Raw genomic sequence first — 18,857 nt, 5'->3', positions numbered from 1 at the left:
CAAGCTTAAATAAACCACAAACTTCATCTACATAGATTAGATGCAAGTCTGGATGTGATGTTCAATCTCCTGTAAAAGGATTAGCCAACAGTTTCTCAAGCATACCTGAAGAAAATTCATAAAAAATATTTTCAGTAGGTGCAGCAGGTTGAGGATCAACTCTTTGTGCTTCTGTTCGAGGTGAAGATACCCCAAGCAAGCTCCTCAAAGGATTAGTTTCCATAGTGACAAGTGACAATAAATTTCAGCACACTATATAAATGTTTCCTTACCAAATTCCACTTACCAAAGGCGCTTCACTCCCCGGCAACGGCGCCAGAAAAGAGTCTTGATGACCCACAAGTGTACGGGATCTATCGTAGTCCTTTCGATAAGTAAGAGTGTCGAACCCAACGAGGAGCAGAAGGATCTGACAAGTGGTTTTCAGCAAGGTATTCTCTGCAAGCACTGAAATTATCGGTAACAGATAGTTGTGTGAAAAGATGATTTGTAGCAAGTAGCAAGTAACAATAGTAACAAAGGTGCAGAAAAGTGGCCCAATCCCTTTTGTAGCAAGGGACAAGCCTGGACAAACTCTTATAGGAGGTAAAGCGCTCCCGAGGACACATGGGAATTTCTGTCAAGCTAGTTTTCATCATGTTCATATGATTCGCGTTCGCTACTTTGATAGTTTGATATGTGGGTGGACCGGTGCTTGGGTGCTGCCCTTACTTGGAAAAACCTCCCACTTATGATTAACCCCTCTCGCAAGCATCCGCAACTACGAAAGAAGAATTAATACAAAGTCTAACCATAACATTAAACTAGTGGATCCAAATCAGCCCCTTACGAAGCAACGCATAAACTAGGGTTTAAGCTTCTGTCACTCTAGCAACCCATCATCTACTTACTACTTCCCAATGCCTTCCTCTAGGCCCAAATAATGGTGAAGTGTTATGTAGTCGACGTTCACATAACACCATTAGAGGAAAAACAACATACAACGCATCAAAATATCGAACGCATACCAAATTCACATGACTACTTATAGCATGACTTATCCCATGTCCTCAAGAACAAAAGTGACTACTCACAAAGCATAATAATATTCATGACCAGAGAGGTATTGAATAGCATTAGAGATCTGAACATATCATCTTCCATCGAGTAATCCAACTAGCAACAACCACAAAGAGTAATTAACACTACTAGCAACCTTACAAGTACCAATCGGAGTCGCGAGACGGAGATTGGTTACAAGAGATGAACTAGGGTTTGGCGATGAGATGGTGATGATGAAGGTGTTGATGGTGATGAGTCCCCTCCGATGAGAGGTGTGTTGGTCATGACGAAGGCGACGATTTCCCCCTCCGGGAGGTAAGTTTCCCCGGCAGGACGGCCCTGCCGGAGCTCTAGATTGGTTCTACTCAAGTTCCGCCTCGTGACGGCAGCGATTCCTCCCTAAAGCCTCCTCCTGATTTTTTCTGGAACGAAACCCTTCTTATAGCAAAAGAGGGGAGCCATAGGGACATCAGGGAGCCCACAAGCCCCCTAGGCGCGCCCAGGGGGGTAGGTCGTGCCTAGCAGGCTTGTGGCCTCCTGGTGGCTCCCCTCTGGTACTTCTTCGGCCTAGTATTTTTTATAAATTCCAATATAATTCCTCGTTGATTTTCACAGCTTTTGGAGTTGCGCAGAATAGGTATCTCAAACCTGCTCCTTTTTGAGGCCATAATTCCAGCTGTCGGCATTCTCCCTCTTCATGTAAACCTTGCAAAATAAGAAAGAAAAGGCATAAGTATTATACCGTGAAGTGTAATAACAGCCCATAACGCGATAAATATCAACATGAAAACATGATGTAAAATGGACGTATCACGCCACACCCATGTAGCTAACCAAAATCAATAGAAAAAATATATATTAAAAAGTCTGAATTAATGGGCTCGACCCATCTAAAACACCGAACTGGACCGGGCTGATTCTAATCTACGACTAATTCATTTGGTCAAAATTTTGTCACGTCAGCTTGCCACGTTGGATCCGATGTGGCTTGGACAGACAACCAACGACCAAAACAATTGATCGTAGAACCAACGACTTTTCATTTGGTCGTAAATGTCTTTGATCATTCCAGAAAAAAGTCGTTATAGTTCATTAGAGACCCTCAGCTTTTGACCATCTGTTTTTTGTTGTAAAAAGCTCGCAAATGAAAATGAACGACCATTCCGTGACCAATATTGAAGGTCGCAAGTTAGCATATTTCTTGTAGTGTAGCATTTAGTTCCTCAATAACTTGGCTTATCTAGATGTGTTTTAGGATTTGACTGTTGGTCAAATTATGTACTATGTTGTGATGCAATTTGGTAATCCATGAACACTAGAATAAGCAAATGGTGCTTGCTCAAATGGGATTATATAATCTATCGTAATACCAAACAAACACATATGTGGTTTGAATTCCAGTATTTTTATAATGTTAAAATAATAAGCAAAACTAAAAATGTCAGCATGTTAGATGTCACATTTACTGCTTTTTTCTCTCTTGCCCCTTATCCCACCCAACCCCATTCTTTGAAAAATCCAGTTGACACGCGTGCACGCGGGCACACACACCCACCCATGTATTTTGCGGTGGTGTCATGATTGTTAAATTGGCGATACATGCGGATATGAAATTTACGAGTCATTATAAAGTACTAGCACAAATGCCCGTGCATTGCAACCGGAGACATTATTATCCATCTCATGTGTTCAATTATTTTCGTTTGTCTCGTCCTACTATCATTCTTCTCTCTCGAAGAGTTTCTCATCGATGGTAGAATACATAACAACATCCACCAGCTTCTGGTTGACGCGGCCATTAAAAAAGCAAAGCAACAACACACAAAATTCCCCACCGAGAGCTTATCCCACTGTGAGGCCCTTATCCAAAACACAGCTCCTCTACTCCTCTTCTCCGCCCTGTCCATGGCGCTTGGTCGTGCTCGAGGCCACACACATACACACGCCCGTGCTCCAGCCAGCGTACTTCCCCTCCCCCCTTCTATGTTCCCTTCTTCTCCACAAACAACCAGACCTTGACACTGAGCCATGGTTGTGCCCGGTAAGCTCCTCCCTCACACCCCTGATGTTCCCTCTGTTGGAATTATGCCCTAAAGGCAATAATAAATGTATAGTTATTATTATAATTCCTGTATCAAGATAATAGTTTATTATCCATGCTATAATTGTATTGAATGAAGACTCATTTACATGTGTGGATACATAGACAAAACACCGTCCCTAGCATGCCTCTAGTTGGCTAGCCAGTTGATCGATGATAGTCAGTGTCTTCTGATTATGAACAAGGTGTTGTTGCTTGATAACTGGATCACGTCATTGGGAGAATCACGTGATGGACTAGACCCAAACTAATAGACGTAGCATGTTGATCGTGTCATTTTGTTGCTACTGTTTTCTGCGTGTCAAGTATTTATTCCTATGACCATGAGATCATATAACTTACTGACACCGGAGGAATGCTTTGTGTGTATCAAACGTTGCAACGTAACTGGGTGACTATAAAGATGCTCTACAGGTATCTCCGAAGGTGTTAGTTGAGTTAGTATGGATCAAGACTGGGATTTGTCACTCCGTGTGACGGAGAGGTATCTCGGGGCCCACTCGGTAATGCAACATCACACACAAGCCTTGCAAGCAATGTAACTTAGTGTAAGTTGCGGGATCTTGTATTACGGAACGAGTAAAGAGACTTGCCGGTAAACGAGATTGAAATAGGTATGCGGATACTGACGATCGAATCTCGGGCAAGTAACATACCGAAGGACAAAGGGAATGACATACGGGATTATACGAATCCTTGGCACTGAGGTTCAAACGATAAGATCTTCGTAGAATATGTAGGATCCAATATGGGCATCTAGGTCCCGCTATTGGATATTGACCGAGGAGTCTCTCGGGTCATGTCTACATAGGTCTCGAACCCGCAGGGTCTGCACACTTAAGGTTCGACGTTGTTTTATGTGTATTTGAGTTATATGGTTGGTTACCGAATGTTGTTCGGAGTCCCGGATGAGATCACGGACGTCACGAGGGTTTCCGGAATGGTCCGGAAACGAAGATTGATATATAGGATGACCTCATTTGATTACCGGAAGGTTTTCGGAGTTACCGGGAATGACGAATGGGTTCCGGGAGTTCACCGGGGGGGGGGGGGCAACCCACCCCGGGGAAGCCCATAGGCTTTGGGGAGACACACCAGCCCTTGTGGGCTGGTGGGACAGCCCCAAGGGGGCCTATGCGCCAAGAGAAGGAAATCAAAGGAAAAGAAAAAAAAAGGAGGGAGGAAGTGGGAAGGGAAGGGGACTCCTCCCACCAAACCAAGTCCAACTCGGTTTGGGGGGGAGTCCTCCCCCCTTGGCTCGGCCGACCCCTTGAGGGTCCCTTGGACCCCAAGGCAAGGTCCCCCTCCCTCCTCCTATATATATGGGGCTTTTAGGGCAGATTTGAGATGATTTTCTCACGGCTGCCCGACCACATACCTCCATAGTTTTTCCTCTAGATCGCGTTTCTGCGGAGCTCGGGCGGAGCCCTGCTGAGACGAGATCATCACCAACCTCCGGAGCGCCGTCACGCTGCCGGAGAACTCTTCTACCTCTCCGTCTCTCTTGCTGGATCAAGAAGGCCGAGATCATCGTCGAGCTGTACGTGTGCTGAACGCGGAGGTGCCATCCGTTCGGTACTAGATCGTGGGACTGATCGCGGGATTGTTCGCGGGGCGGATCGAGGGACGTGAGGACGTTCCACTACATCAACCGCGTTCTCTAACGCTTCTGTTGTACGATCTACAAGGGTACGTAGATCACTCATCCCCTCTCGTAGATGGACATCACCATGATAGGTCTTCGTGCGCGTAGGAAATTTTTTGTTTCCCATGCGACGTTCCCCAACACCCTCTTGGGGGCACCACTTCAGGCCGATGATGCACTCCACGGCTGCGGTGTCCGGGCCTCGGCCAGGAGAGGAAGCCGGCGCTGGCATGCAGAGAGGGCCGGAGGCGGAGGGGTTACGTCGGCCGCCGGCCAACGACGACGAGCACCCAGCTAGAAATGTTCCCCCACCCCTTCCACCTTCTCTGCCACTGCATAAGGAGTGTGGATGGAATTATTACATAATGTAGGGGTTAATTTATAAAATCAAAACGTTTTTTTTTTCAAATACACTTAGGTAGGGACTACGGGTTGAATACTCAGAAGCGGAGGGACTTTTATGCAAAAGTGACGACGAAGTACGACAAAAGCAGTAACTGCTTTATTATTAGGGAGAGATGGGACCCAAGTTCCACCGAACACATCTCTCTTGACTTTCTTCATTCTTCATTCTTCATTGACGCCATACCCTTGTCCATTGGCATCACCTCGCGATGTGGTATCCTCCAAGATCCACTATCGATTCAACGTTTTTGTCTAAGGTATCCTCTGATGATGCTTGCGCATGTGGATGTGAATTGTGGTGGCTTTCTCACCATGGCCACCGGCAGGTGAAGGAAGGAGGATATGTGGCGATACGGGTGGAGACCATCTTGAATTAAAGCACGTGGACTTGCGGGAGAGGAAGGGCATAGTGGAGGGTCCTTAAGCCATGCATATTTGATTAAGGGCAATGGCATATTTATTTGCCATTTGCAACGTGGGTACGTTTGATATTTTCAAAGAAAGAAAATGAACATATTCTGAGTACGTAATCGGTCGAATTGTCGATTGTAAGCTTATAAGGCCCTGTTTGGAATCATAATAGATTATGATAATCTGGATTATGAACATAGATTATATAATCTGGTTTATAAAAATAATCTAGGTGGGCATGTTTGGAGGTCAGATTATATAAACTATAAACCAGCTTTTAAATTGTACAATGATATGTTTGCCCTCTGTTTACAAGGAAAAATAGGAAAGTGGCGGTGGCACTCCGTAATTCTCTTGAAGTTTACAAGGGTAACACGTCATTTGTAATCCATAATCTCATTTTAGCTGGGGTAGAGCAGATTATGAGATTATAATAATCTGGTCATCTAGTTTATAAAATCTACAATATAAATTGTCCTGTTTGAAAATACAATAGATTATAAAAACCAGATTATATAATCTGGATGGTTCCAAACAGGGCCTAAGCTAGACCAAATATTTCGAGAAAAAAAATGTGGGACTTTGAGCGGTTGAGACGGAGGATCCTTCATCCTTTTCGAGGGGGAGCCCGACATTATCTATACCTAATAATAAAGCGGCTATTGCTTCCGTCGGAAAACTCAACGTGACATTTTTATACAAAAGCCCATGTAAATTTTTTATTCAACCCGTGCTTCATCATTTATCTGCAACGTAAAAGGAAAAAACGATTCACTGCAAAAATTATACCCTTACGCTTCGCCTCCTCCCGTCGACCCTGGGCCACCCTGGCCTGTGCCCACGCCGCCGCCACACCACTCGCCGCTGCGGCCGACCTCAACCGCCATCGCTGCCGATCTCAACCCACCCGCCTCCGCGGCCATACCTCTCCTCGCTCACAGCCCCCGTTGCGGCGCTCGAGCGCATCGCGTCGACCCTGGTCCACCCTGGCCTGTGCCCAGGCCGCTGCCACATCACTCGCCGCCGCGGCCGACCTCAACCACCACTGTTGTCGATCTCAACCCACCCACCTCCGCGGTCGTACCTCTGCCCGCTTGCTGCCCCCGTTTCGGCGCTCGAGCACAGCTTCCGGATCAAATCAACGCGACAACTACAGTGACTCGGGATGATGCGTATGCTCGATGCAGAACGGTGGCGACGCGCGGATAAGGCGCGGCGGAGCGAAGTACTTGCAGGTGGAGGCGGGCCTCCATGGCTCACACGGGGAACTCCGAGGTTATGGCGCGGCAACGGCGACTCCTTATGGCCAGATAGAGGCGCCTAACCCTTGCTCCCCTCATCGTATCCCCTCCTCCGGCAGGAACTCATCATCTGGTGAGATCCCCTCCCCATGCTTCCAACCGTGTGCCAAGCACCGACAAGAAATTTTGTTTTGTGGGGATTTGTTTGCTGATGAATGTAAGATTGTATTGTTGTAGAGACAGAGAATGGAATACCACCTTCAGTTTGTCATCTGATCCCACATTCTCTATCCCATGAGTGAAATAAGATAACAGTCCATTGATCAATTCACGTAGCCTCTTTGTTTTGCTTTGTTTGTCCCGCTCAATTTCTCATCATGGTGGAATTAACAATGGACGGGTTGATTTCTCAACAAAATAGGATAGGACTAACTACATTAGTTAGTTAGCTTATTATTTTTATAAATCAAAATGATTATAAAAAGATCAAAAGCGTGTGGTATTTTTTTCTCCCGTTGCAACGCACGGGCCCTTTTGCTAGTAATAATAAAGCGCGGAGCGCTTCTGCCGTCCGTCGTGGCAATTTTACAAAAAAACCTCTGTTTATTGGTATTCAACCCGCAGTCCTTTGATAAGTCAATCGAATCTTTACGGACAAGAGAAAAGAAAAAAAACGCACGATGACCTTGCCTTGCATCTCCACCTCCGACGCATCTCCACCTGTCGGGCGCCACCGGCCCCCGCCGCAGTCCCCATCCCCGCCACGCGCCGCCGCAGCCGTCCCCTGTCGGGCCCCGCTGCCGCCGGCCCATGCCGCGGGGGGAGGGGCTTTCCCGTCCGTCTGCCCCTCCTAGGGCCCGATGCACCCGATGTCGCGCATTCGCGGACGCGAGCCGCCGCCCCGCCGTCGCCGTCACCGGGAGGATTATACCGCCGACGGTCCCCGCCGCCCCTGCCGCCGCCCTCCCCGCGGCCACACCACCACCACCAGCGTCGGGCCCGTGACCCGCTGCCCCCGCCGAGGCGCAGCAGCCCCGAACGGCCACCTCCCCCGCGCCGATTGGACGAGAAGCCCCTCCCGCCGCCATCGGCCGCGCTCGTCGCCTGCGCCGAGCGGCGCTGGCGCACCGGCGTGCTCCTCGAGGCCGGCCGCCTGGCCGCCCACTACCTGGTCGCGCAGGGCATCCTCCCCGAGCACGTTCTCCACGCCCGGGAAGACCCCAGCCCCAAGCAGCACCACGTTCTCCACGCCAGAGACGACCCCAAGCTCGGCGGAACTCGTGCGATCTGTGAAGTGACTGAGATTCCCGGAGATCCTCCTGGAGAACATGCTTGTGATTCTCTGCCTGATTTAGTTGGTCAGATGAGCCAACACGCATATTATGATCCTCGAGATAACCAAGTTCAAGATAAACATGCAGATGAAAACCAACATTTGGAGGATGATCAGGTACTTCTAAATCAGGGTATTGGCATTCATGATTTAGATAAGAACTACCAGAACAGCGAGCAGATGCTTGTAAATCAGAGAGCCAATGAGCATGGACATGGTGATCAACAACCTGAGAGCGAGCAAATGCTTTTAAACAATGAGGAAGCAATTCTAAAGCAAGATGCCGAGGAGCAGGTGGAGAATGAGCAGTTGCTACCTCATCCTGCTACAGACGTTAATCACCGGATTAAGGAGGAGCAAATGCTTCTAGATGATGTTACAGTTGTGCATGACTTGGATCATTGTGATCTGAATAGATCCGACGGTGTTTGTTATTTTTGTTGATATAGGCCAAGGCAAATGACTACCGTTCTAGGATCTCTGGCAGCTAGGAGGACGCAAGATGCTGATGGCAGCAGCAGCCTCAACTATAATAGGAAAAGGAAGCGAAGAAAGAATAATTTTCCATCTAATGATGACTTGAATGGGAAAGAAATATTTGATGATAATGTCACTAATGTTGACAAGCAATCGGTTCCATCTGATGTATTTGGCAAACTAGACATCCAAGAGGAAGCTAAAACTCTAGATATAGGTGATTAGGACAATATCAGTGCAGAAGTTACACATACTGTTGGTCAAAATCAACCTTGCTATTTTGTGAAGCTTTCTTTCCCTGATGCAGATTTTTCGATTTTGAGAAGTTGAGGGATGCTAACCTGTTTGCAATTGGTCAGATCTGGGCCCTTTTTGATAACCTTGATGGCATGCCAAGATATTATGCTAAAATAAAAGGTTTTGTTGCCTCCAACTTTAAAGTTCATCTCACTTGGCTGGAGCACATTGCAATGAATGAAGCAGAGGAGAAATGGTCTGATGAAGAATTGCTCGTTGCTTGTGGAAGCTTTAGCTTAGGAACAATAGATATATCGCAAGACAGACTCATGTTTTCACATACTGTTTTATGGAAGGCAAACGGAGGAAATATGAAGTACATCCCACTAAGGGTGAGGTATGGGCTCTTTATAAGGGATGGAACATGCAATGGGGATCAGATGCAGATAATCATAGATCTTATGAATATGAAGTCGTGAAAGTCCTGTCAAATTTCTCAGTTAGTGATGGTGTTACTGTTGTCCCATTAGTCAGGATTGAAGGCTTTGTCAGTTTATTTGCGACAGTTAAGGAGAAATCTGACATTGTGGTGGCACCAAGTGAGCTACTTCGTTTTTTTCAGGGTGTTCCGTTTTATAGGACAAATGGGAATGAAAAAGTGGCAACAGCAATGCCAAGGTGATGTCTTGCCACGCTGATGGATGTTTTGATGGACACAATCATTTTTTACTATACATTGCCATGGTCGTCTTTCTTACCATAGATTGGAAGCCAACCACGACCGACGATCCATGGTGAGTAGATGATACACCAGCAAGGCGTTCCAAGGGATGAGGAGGAAATCACGATTTTAAGGGACGAGGAGGAGCTTGCGATTTCCGGTCTGCCCGATCTGCTGACGCATGTGGAGGACTAGGAGTCTTTGTGTTTTCTCTGAAATAAAGCACGGGTGTCCCCCATTACAATGAACATATTCTTTTGCTATTGGATATAAAAAATAATGCATAATGACGCATGAAACATGTTGTGTTCGTTTTTTACCCGGTGCAACGCACGGGTATTTGTACTAGTCCTAATAATAAAGCAGTTACTGTTTTTGTCGTCCGTCGTGACGGTTTTGCAAAAAAGTCCCTGACGTTTTGTGTATTCAACCCGCACTCCCTTTTTAAGTGGAGAAAACGAAAAACGGTTCGTTTAATCTGGTATATACAAAGTGCCACCTCTATTTCAACACGGTCATGTACCTTGCGCAGTGGTTGACGCACCACCGGCTTGCTGCACCACTAGGAGACCTGAGTTCGACTCCAGCGCCGGCCTATTTTTCCTTTCCTATTGCTTCATTTTTTGTGTAAATTCAAATGTTTTAAAACATTCATATCTTTTAAATCCTAACTCCAAATCTAACATGTTATATATGAAAATCGCTCAGAAAAAAGTGAAGATTTCAAATATGCTATTATTTTGCATGTTACTTTCCTGTTTTTCCTTTCCAAATGCTTCATTTTTTGTGTAAATTCAAATGCTTTTAAAACATTCATATCTTTTAAATCCTAACTCCAAATCTAACATGTTATATATGAAAATCGCTCAGAAAAAAGTGAAGATTTCAAATATGCTATTATTTTGCATGTTACTTTCCACAATAAAGCTTATTGTGCAATATTAATTAATACCTTCTCTATATTGGTTATTTTGGAAATGCCTATTACACATGTTTCTTGTCCCATTTAACTTGAGTAGATATAACAGTTTAATGCTCTCACAAAAGATAGAGTTGACACTATAGCGGATGTTGATTCCTACTAGCTACCATATGCTAAAGGTTACAATATGTACATAGTCATCATATTTTCCATCGTGCACAATAACCAATCAATATACAATGATGTATGCTAAACTGTTGATATGAGGTTTATGTAAACAAGTGAATTAATATTGACCTTCATATTTATTTAAATCGTTCCCATAAATATTTTTAAAAACACATTGAGTACACTAAAAAAATCATACAATCATTACATTTTTATCTAACACATTATTTATCATGTTGTTTGTTGTCAAAGGATTTACAAATATCGTTCAATATATATAAGGGGGTGATGTTTTTCCGTTGCAACGCACGGGCATGTTTGCTATCTCTCACTAATAATAAAGCACGTATTGCTTCTGTCATACGTCATAAAAACTACCCCCGAAGTTGATCTAAATTACCCACTATGCCATCCATAACTGAAGAAAACGATTGGCTTTTTCTGTCAAATTCGTTGTCCGGTATTGTTCTTAAAGCTTGAGACCCTGGTTTGCATTGACCTCGCGTGAGGCGTAGTTGCTAGAGCACCTCTCCTGCACCTGGGAGGAGTAGGTTCGATCCCCGCTACCAACACTTTTTCATCCCCCTTTTCTCTCTTTATTAGCATCAACCCTGCACCTCCTTTGTCCGGGTTCATGGCCAACCCATGTATTATTTCAATTTCATTTTTCCTTTATAAATTAAATAGGGATTTTCCATAAATACAAATTTTAAAAGTTGTGAAATTTGAAAAAAAATCATGAAATCATAAAATGTCCTAGAATTACAAAAGGCTTTGAGAAATCATAAAATGTTCATGGATTCAAAAAATGTTGATGATTTTAAAAAATTGTTCGCATATTATAAAACATTCATAACTTGGAAAATGATCATGTATTAAAACATATTCGTGGGTTCGAAGAAAATATCTATGGAATTTTAAAAAAATGTTCACATAAACTAAAAAATTCATGAATTTCAAATTTTGTTCTTGAATTTAAAAAAAGTACATCGATTCAGAAAATGTTCGCTAAGTAAAATACTGTCCATGCATTTCACACAAAAGATAAGTGGACATCAAACAACAAAATATGATCACATGGACACCGCGGTCATCACTAACTAGGGTGGGAAAAAAGATAGATCACCATACTGAAATATGATCACATGATGGATCACCATACTAAAATATAAAAATAGAGGGCTCTCATATGTTGGGGTATTGAGCCATGTTTATTTTGGTAGAGTGTAATATTTATATATAATACAGAGTGCTTCTTCCTCCCTCGAGATCATCGCGCTTGGATCACGGGATGGATCATAGCATATTTCAAAATGTCTAAACGTGTGGTGTTTCATATAAGTCTATGTTGTGCTGCCTATGACTTTCCCCGTAGCCTTAGTATGGCCATCGTTTTCTCTTTCATATCCTTCATCTTAAATTTAAAAATATGAACCATTGCACTATGCTAAAATTTCTCATTATTATTTGATTTACCTATAGGAAATACTTCTTCAAGAAAAAAATATAAATTTTGTGTAACAAGTTAAAATAGAATCTTCTCTATTACAGTTGGGAACAGGTCACGTGACTACTGAGCTGGCATTATTTGCAAATTTTATAGTTGACAATGTTAATGTGTATCTTTGAAAACATTCATTTGAACCACCGAAGGACAGAACCTATTTCATTGATAAAATATTTTTCAGTTTTCTAAGCACACTTATTTATTTTGTATTCGCTGTAACACACGGTCTTTTGTGCTTTTACGAAATGTCGAACAACTAAAAAACAACTAAAATTTGTATGCCCCGTTGCAACGCACGGGTCCTTGTGCTAGTATATATCATACCTTCTATGATGATGGTCTCCTAAACGGGCATATAGACAAGGGCCACGCAAGACGTTGTATATACACAAGATATTAAAGCGGCTAAGCTAGAGGCCTTCCCGTGCATTTGCGGTTCTAAGCGATGTCTGTTCCTACACCGACACGTACCCGGGTTTGATTTTCATGGTTTCCTATTTCTTTTTACTGCTAGCTGTGATTTACCGCCGAAGACCCAAAGCCAAGGAAATATCTGGACGTGAGGCCCACTACACTAGCCGTCGCCGCCGTTCGTCCGTCTTCCTCATCCTTTCCTCGATCCCATCACACCCCAATCCAACCGCCGGCCCAACCACGCCGCTGGCGACCCCTTCCCCCCCCCCTTCCAGTTCAGCTCCACCTGCTCAGGTCGTGGTCAGATCTTCCAAGCTCTCCCTCTTCGCTCCAGAAACCTAGCCCACCATCATGGTGGCTACATAGCTCGGAATCTGCATGAGGCACCCTTCCTTTCCAAGAACAGACTCTCTTTTGGAGGAGGCAAGCAACCAGGACAACAACGCAAGAAGGTGGACACCCCATAAGAGATGGGGCTTCCTCTTCCTCTTCCACCCCTCATCGGCATGTAGAAGATAGGGCAAAGGAGGCAGGTCGTTGCACTATACGGGAAGAACAGGCGTTGGTCTCCGTCTTCCTTCCTCTTCCTCAATCACCCCATCTCTCCCTTTTCTTTCACCTTGCCTCAGTCACAGGAGCAACAAATCCTTGGTATAGACTACTGCCGCACGCCGCGTGGCGGATGTGCAACCCCCCTCCTCCCTCCAACACCACCACACAGACTACTTTTCTTCCATGGACGCTGATGCATGGAGCAGCCAAGCAGGTGACACAATACCAAGAATTTTCAATTTTTCTGTATTGTTTTCTTTCCTCACAAATTCTTACTTTTTTTCCATGTCCATCTGATTCTTAGGCGAGGCATATTGTGTGATATATACATTGAATTAAAAGGCATACAAGTATATTTTCGGCAGGCTATGTGAGTGCATGTTTAATGCTCTGAAGTGTGCGTATGCCATGTGTTGTGATATGTAACTAAAGCAAAGACTGGACTGGCCCTGACAAAATTCAGTGAAGCATCTAAGCTTGCTAAGCGGATTTTTCTTCTTCAACAATACTTTTGAAGGACTTATACCACCATTGAGAAATTTGTAGCTATAAGGGATAAGTATAAGTCAATGGACCATCCATGGAGGCTTTATTTTATGTCGAAGACTTCGGTTGAGCCTGTTATGCCATGTCCAGTGAATTTTACCATGCTGTACATTACTTCCTTTTTCACAGCTGGAAAAGCGGATTAAAGAAAATGTTATTATGCCAAGCTATATAACTAATTTGTACTTCATTTTATTGTTTTTTGTATTTTTCTACAAAAAAGGAGTCATATGGGTCTAACAATCAATGTTTTTCTTCGATGTTGTTGATCGTGTGACTTCGTTCAACGAGGTAATAATGCCTTCTAGCGATGCCCGGGAATAAAGAGACAGATTTTTATCATTGATGGAGGGTACAATTTCTTTTTGCCTTTTAATTATTTGCTACTCCGTTGTTATCATGTTGCCATATTGTACCGATTGACTTTCTGCTTTTATACAGTCAAAATGCAGTGGTGACGCTATGGCGACAATTTCCAAATGCATTTGATGGTGCTAGGGTGCTCCAGCGATCTAAACATGAGCCGATCGTGGCAGTCTCAATCACGCTCTTTACCCGCAAATATATTTCAATGTGACTTTCTTTACTTTTATTACTCTGTCGACACAACAAAATTTCACATGCTAAAATATTTTTGTAACACACAAATTAAGACAACAAGATCTATAGTCCAGCTACAAAAGTGCTAATTTTCTCCTCTAGATCTTTGACTAAACTAAACAACAGATATTAGTTCTATTTAGATCTTCCACCAACAAAAGTTGATGGTCAGCTTAAATGGGAGATAAGCGTTGGAAACAGAACATATTTGTTCCTTTTGATGGGGGGACTACTGACACAACATTATCTTGCAGAAAACATTTATGATGTAACTTCTTATTCGCTGATTTCTCTTATGGAGTAGAGACACGATATGCATAATTTCAAAAGACAATACTGTATTTGAAAATGTATGATTACATACCTCTTATATCCTTTGCGTGGATTTCTTTTCTTAGTTTTATTTGCTTCTGTTCTTAGATTCCTAAAATTTTCATGCAGTTTTTTCTTGCTCTGTTTATACACCAGCAAGGTATAAGGAACAAGAAATACAAGGACTTCTACGCCACCATCTTTGGTCTTAAGTCCACTGTCACATCTTCTTTCTTTTTTCTAAAACATAGATGCACGCATATGCTCCACCTGCCGCCGCGCCTTCTACCTGCTAGTTTAATATTACATGATGAGGGGAGTTCATCAGCCCGGAGAACAAAGTCCAGTGCTTTATTTTTTTCAGCTTTCAGTGTATCTTGAATCGACGGCGATCAAACCAGCAACAACATCATCAAAGTTTCACACAAAGCGAATAGCAGTCAAAAATGTATGCCGTCTAATCACAAAGGTTTAGAGTATGATGGCGGATTAGTTGTAGTCAAATTAAGCAGGGTGCCATGTATGACATCCGACCTGTTGGCCTTTCAAATACACATCTCTTGATGCACCGTCAGTTTTCTTTACTGATGAATTATTTACTTTAGCCCACTTCTGTAAAATATCATCAGATTTCCGTGCTGCAAAACTCGAGGATACACGTAGTACTACCATCTTTCCAAAAACTGCATGGCCCATGTATTGTGTTAACCAACCAGCAGAACAAAGATAAAGTAATCAGAGGACGTTGGGCAAAAAATACGACCATCTTTCTAATATCAAACATGGGATACGAGACATTAAGCAATTTAGAAGCAGTTTGTTGGAGTTAAACACGAATACTTCGTATACGTCCGTGTCCTAATCATGCACGTGTACCCGAGTCCGTGTTGGCTTGATAATCATTGCCGAGTAGGATTGCTGATTGTCCGTAAGATAGCTAGTATATATACTGGTGTACCCCTGTAACCTGTAATTGTAAGTTGAGAATCAATAAAGAAAGACAAGGCTCGACACGAGCCTTTTGGTTATCAACCGATCCAAGGTCCAGCGCGTACGTGAGTTCCAGCCAAAGCAAAAGGTTTACGTGCTTGGAGAATCCATCAAGGGCATTGGCTAGCTATAAGGTGTTGTACGTGCGCGTCTCGCCATATAGTGCTGGCTTCGTACTGCTTCGGCTGCTTGGGGGCAGGAACCAAGTTCCAGCCAGCTTCGTTTCATCGTCGTCGTTCGTCATCGATCTTGACATGTCGTCGGAAAGTACTCGACGACTCCGTCTGGGCCAACACAGTTCACCTGTAAATATTACTACTAGACTAAAAGTTTAGCTAAACATGACGAAATAAAATCTCTCAAGCTTACCCCTAAAATAGGCGTACTGTATATATATAATGCTAACCTAAAAGACACCGCACCAACTATCAACTAATCAAGCCTGCTGCCAAAAATACAGGTCATCATCTAACGTAGTCTTGATCGAGAAATTCCATCAAAGGTTGCTCCAGCGCCTCCATTACAGCCTCCCACCCAGCATGTGTGGGGTGTGTCTCGTCCCAGTAGAACCTCTTGTCAGGATTCTGACACAGGTCATAGAGGTGCTTCCCTGAACTGCTAAGCTTTCCACAGTATCCTCCCTTATAGGAACTCTCGCAACACGGGGTCAGCTTGCGCTTGAAATCCTTGGACCGATCTGACCCTTCACCTGCATGCACAATTTTTTTTGTGTCTATAGTTACAGAATCGAATTCACACATTAGAAGCAAGGTTTAACTTACAACATCCACACAGATATATGCATGTAATTACCAGGGGCATGATTCACGATGTCGGTGAAGGCAGTGTAGAGGTCCAGTATGTGGACGTTGTCCCTTTCACCAATCATCTGCTTTAGATACTTGTTGTGCACGGATGCGCCATAATTGCCGAGAAGGTCACACGTGGTATAGTTGTTGGAGCTAGTCTGCAAAGGCGTACAACCAATGGGATGCATGTTGTTAACTAGCACCTTCCTCACCCCAAGCGTCTGCAGCTGCGCCACATTATCTAGGATCTCGGTCACCACGTTTCCCATGTAAGTATCGAGCTGCATGAACGGAAAGTTAATCATCCATGTATTTAAAAAAATGATGGTTTAATTTGGATGCGGGAGTTGCTAGGAGCTACTCACATCATCGAAGCTTGAGTAGAAGCCGTTATTGGCGTCGGAGCCGCTCATGTAGTCATTGCCGGAGATGGCGATGAGCGCGACGGAGTGGTGAAGCTGTCGTGTTTCGATGACTCCGTCGTTGACTAGCCTCTTGAAAGCTTGAACCTGTGCGGCAAGGGTCCGCACTTTGTTCGCCGCTACCTTGAAGACACCAGCGCCACCAACAGCGAAGGTCATGCCAGACGAGTCACAAGATTGATCTGATGTTTGCTCGTAGGATGGAGGCCCAACATCCTTGCTGCAAGGACAAGGCAATATAGATGCACGATCGATTATTTTGGGTGCACTTAATTAGAGGTATATAATGATACATGTCATAGCACACTAGATCGATGTAGTCGAAAAATTCAATTCCCTAGCTAGCTAGCTAAGTGGCTAGAATAGTAAACATACCGATAAAATCTGATTGCATCCGGTAGTTGGAGAAGCGTCCTGTTGGAACAGGAACGCCAGACCAACTAGAGTTGCGGTAGGAGCCATACGGGTAGCTCCACTGCCGTGAAGTCTTTTCGCCAGTGATGTCCGGAACGTTGCCGTTGTCGACAAAGTCGTCGCCGAAGACGAACATGCTGGACCATTGGTGTCTTGACCCCCGAGCCCTGGGTGTTCCTCGGGCCTCCACCCGAGCATCTGTCGACAAACACCATATATAGGTCCATCATGTCAGTACATGCGTGCGTGCATGCAGAGTTGCAGACACAACATCAACCAACAACTCAATGAGACTGGTGTAAAATATCAAGGCAGTAAGTAGCTAGGTTACAATGCGCGTACCATCTAATGCAAGGAACACGAGGAGGAGAAGGAAGACGGTCGGAAGGAGCTTCATGCTGCTAGGGTCGCCGGCCGGCGTCCCGAGAGGAAGCAGATGATGGAGGAGGCGAGGAAGCGATGAGATCATCAGATGGCCGAGCTACGTATTTATAGGAGAATGTACGTACGTACGTACGTCATGAGGACTCCATAACGAACGTGAAGCTGAAGGTTTCACCTGGACGTATGTTTAAATTATCCTAGAGTATATAGCTAGCTAATTGATATCTCTCGCTCTCACTTGGACGACGATCGATGGGACCTGTGTTTAACTTCCAAAAAGTTCATATCCGACCACTTGGACGTAATATAAGACTAGCCATAGTGGGAAGTAACTAAGTAGTAACATCAACGCCACGTAGGTAAAAAATCTGACGTGGCAAGTAATTAATGCGGAGAGAGATGGTGGTAGTAACATAGCTAGTTACCATCACATCACATATTTCAATGCATTATATGTCTATAACCTAATAAATGCTAGTTTGCATGACACCACATGTATGTTACTCCCCACTATGTAGGTAGTAACATAGAGTAGTAACAACATTATGTTACTACTCCTAGTTACTCCCCATTATGAGCAGCCTAAGGAGGATTCCAGCGGAGCGTTGGGATATATATGGCCGCCATTCAAAATACGTTATGCATGCATCATCCTTCTTTTTAATTTACTGATATATTATATGCATGCTTGCATGATGCTTTTCAAACTTCTGTGACCGTATGACCAAACTAGAGACTATTATTACCTCTCTTCGAAATAATTTAGCTAAATAAGTAGTTTACCAATGCCTTATATATAAATACAAGAATAAATATTTTGCTAAAGTACATCCAAGTCCTACTCCCTCCGTTCCATAATATAAGTCACTAGCAAAAGAGCCCGTGCGTTGCAACGGAAGAGAAAACAACACACACTCTGAACGCAATATATTTTCACATGGCATCACATTTGTGTTGCCGACGATGGCTTTAGTGCTCACACAATGAAAACGCGTTTGAATATACAGTCACTCGGAATAAGATGAGAAATATGTTTTTTCTCACCACGAGGTTTTCCAAAATTGTGCATGTGTTGTTAACGATGTTTTCTTTCCTCTCAATTTGGTTTTAATTTAATGGATGTTTATTGCAATTCGTATCGTCGTCGGAAAGAGAGAGAAAAAAGACCGTGCACTACAGATTAAGTTTGCATCAAAAATAATATT

The 18,857-nt window shown here is 43.9% G+C and overlaps 1 protein-coding gene across 1 annotated transcript; it reads right to left on the bottom strand.

Moving 5' to 3' along the window:
* Positions 1 to 16,087: 16,087 nt before the first annotated feature.
* On the bottom strand, positions 16,088 to 17,665 carry LOC123409569 (GDSL esterase/lipase At5g03610-like). Its single transcript, XM_045102433.1, has 6 exons — positions 17,611 to 17,665; positions 17,213 to 17,466; positions 16,798 to 17,070; positions 16,636 to 16,713; positions 16,437 to 16,590; positions 16,088 to 16,332 (listed from the first exon to the last, which is right to left on the bottom strand). Exons 1-6 carry the CDS (start codon positions 17,663 to 17,665, stop codon positions 16,088 to 16,090), a joined length of 1,059 nt encoding a protein of 352 aa, XP_044958368.1.
* Positions 17,666 to 18,857: the final 1,192 nt, after the last annotated feature.

This window comes from Hordeum vulgare, chromosome 7H (genome assembly GCF_904849725.1).
Source record: "Hordeum vulgare subsp. vulgare chromosome 7H, MorexV3_pseudomolecules_assembly, whole genome shotgun sequence".
In the NCBI taxonomy this organism is placed as follows: Eukaryota; Viridiplantae; Streptophyta; class Magnoliopsida; order Poales; family Poaceae; genus Hordeum; species Hordeum vulgare.
This window is presented reverse-complemented; position numbering and strand designations above follow the sequence as displayed.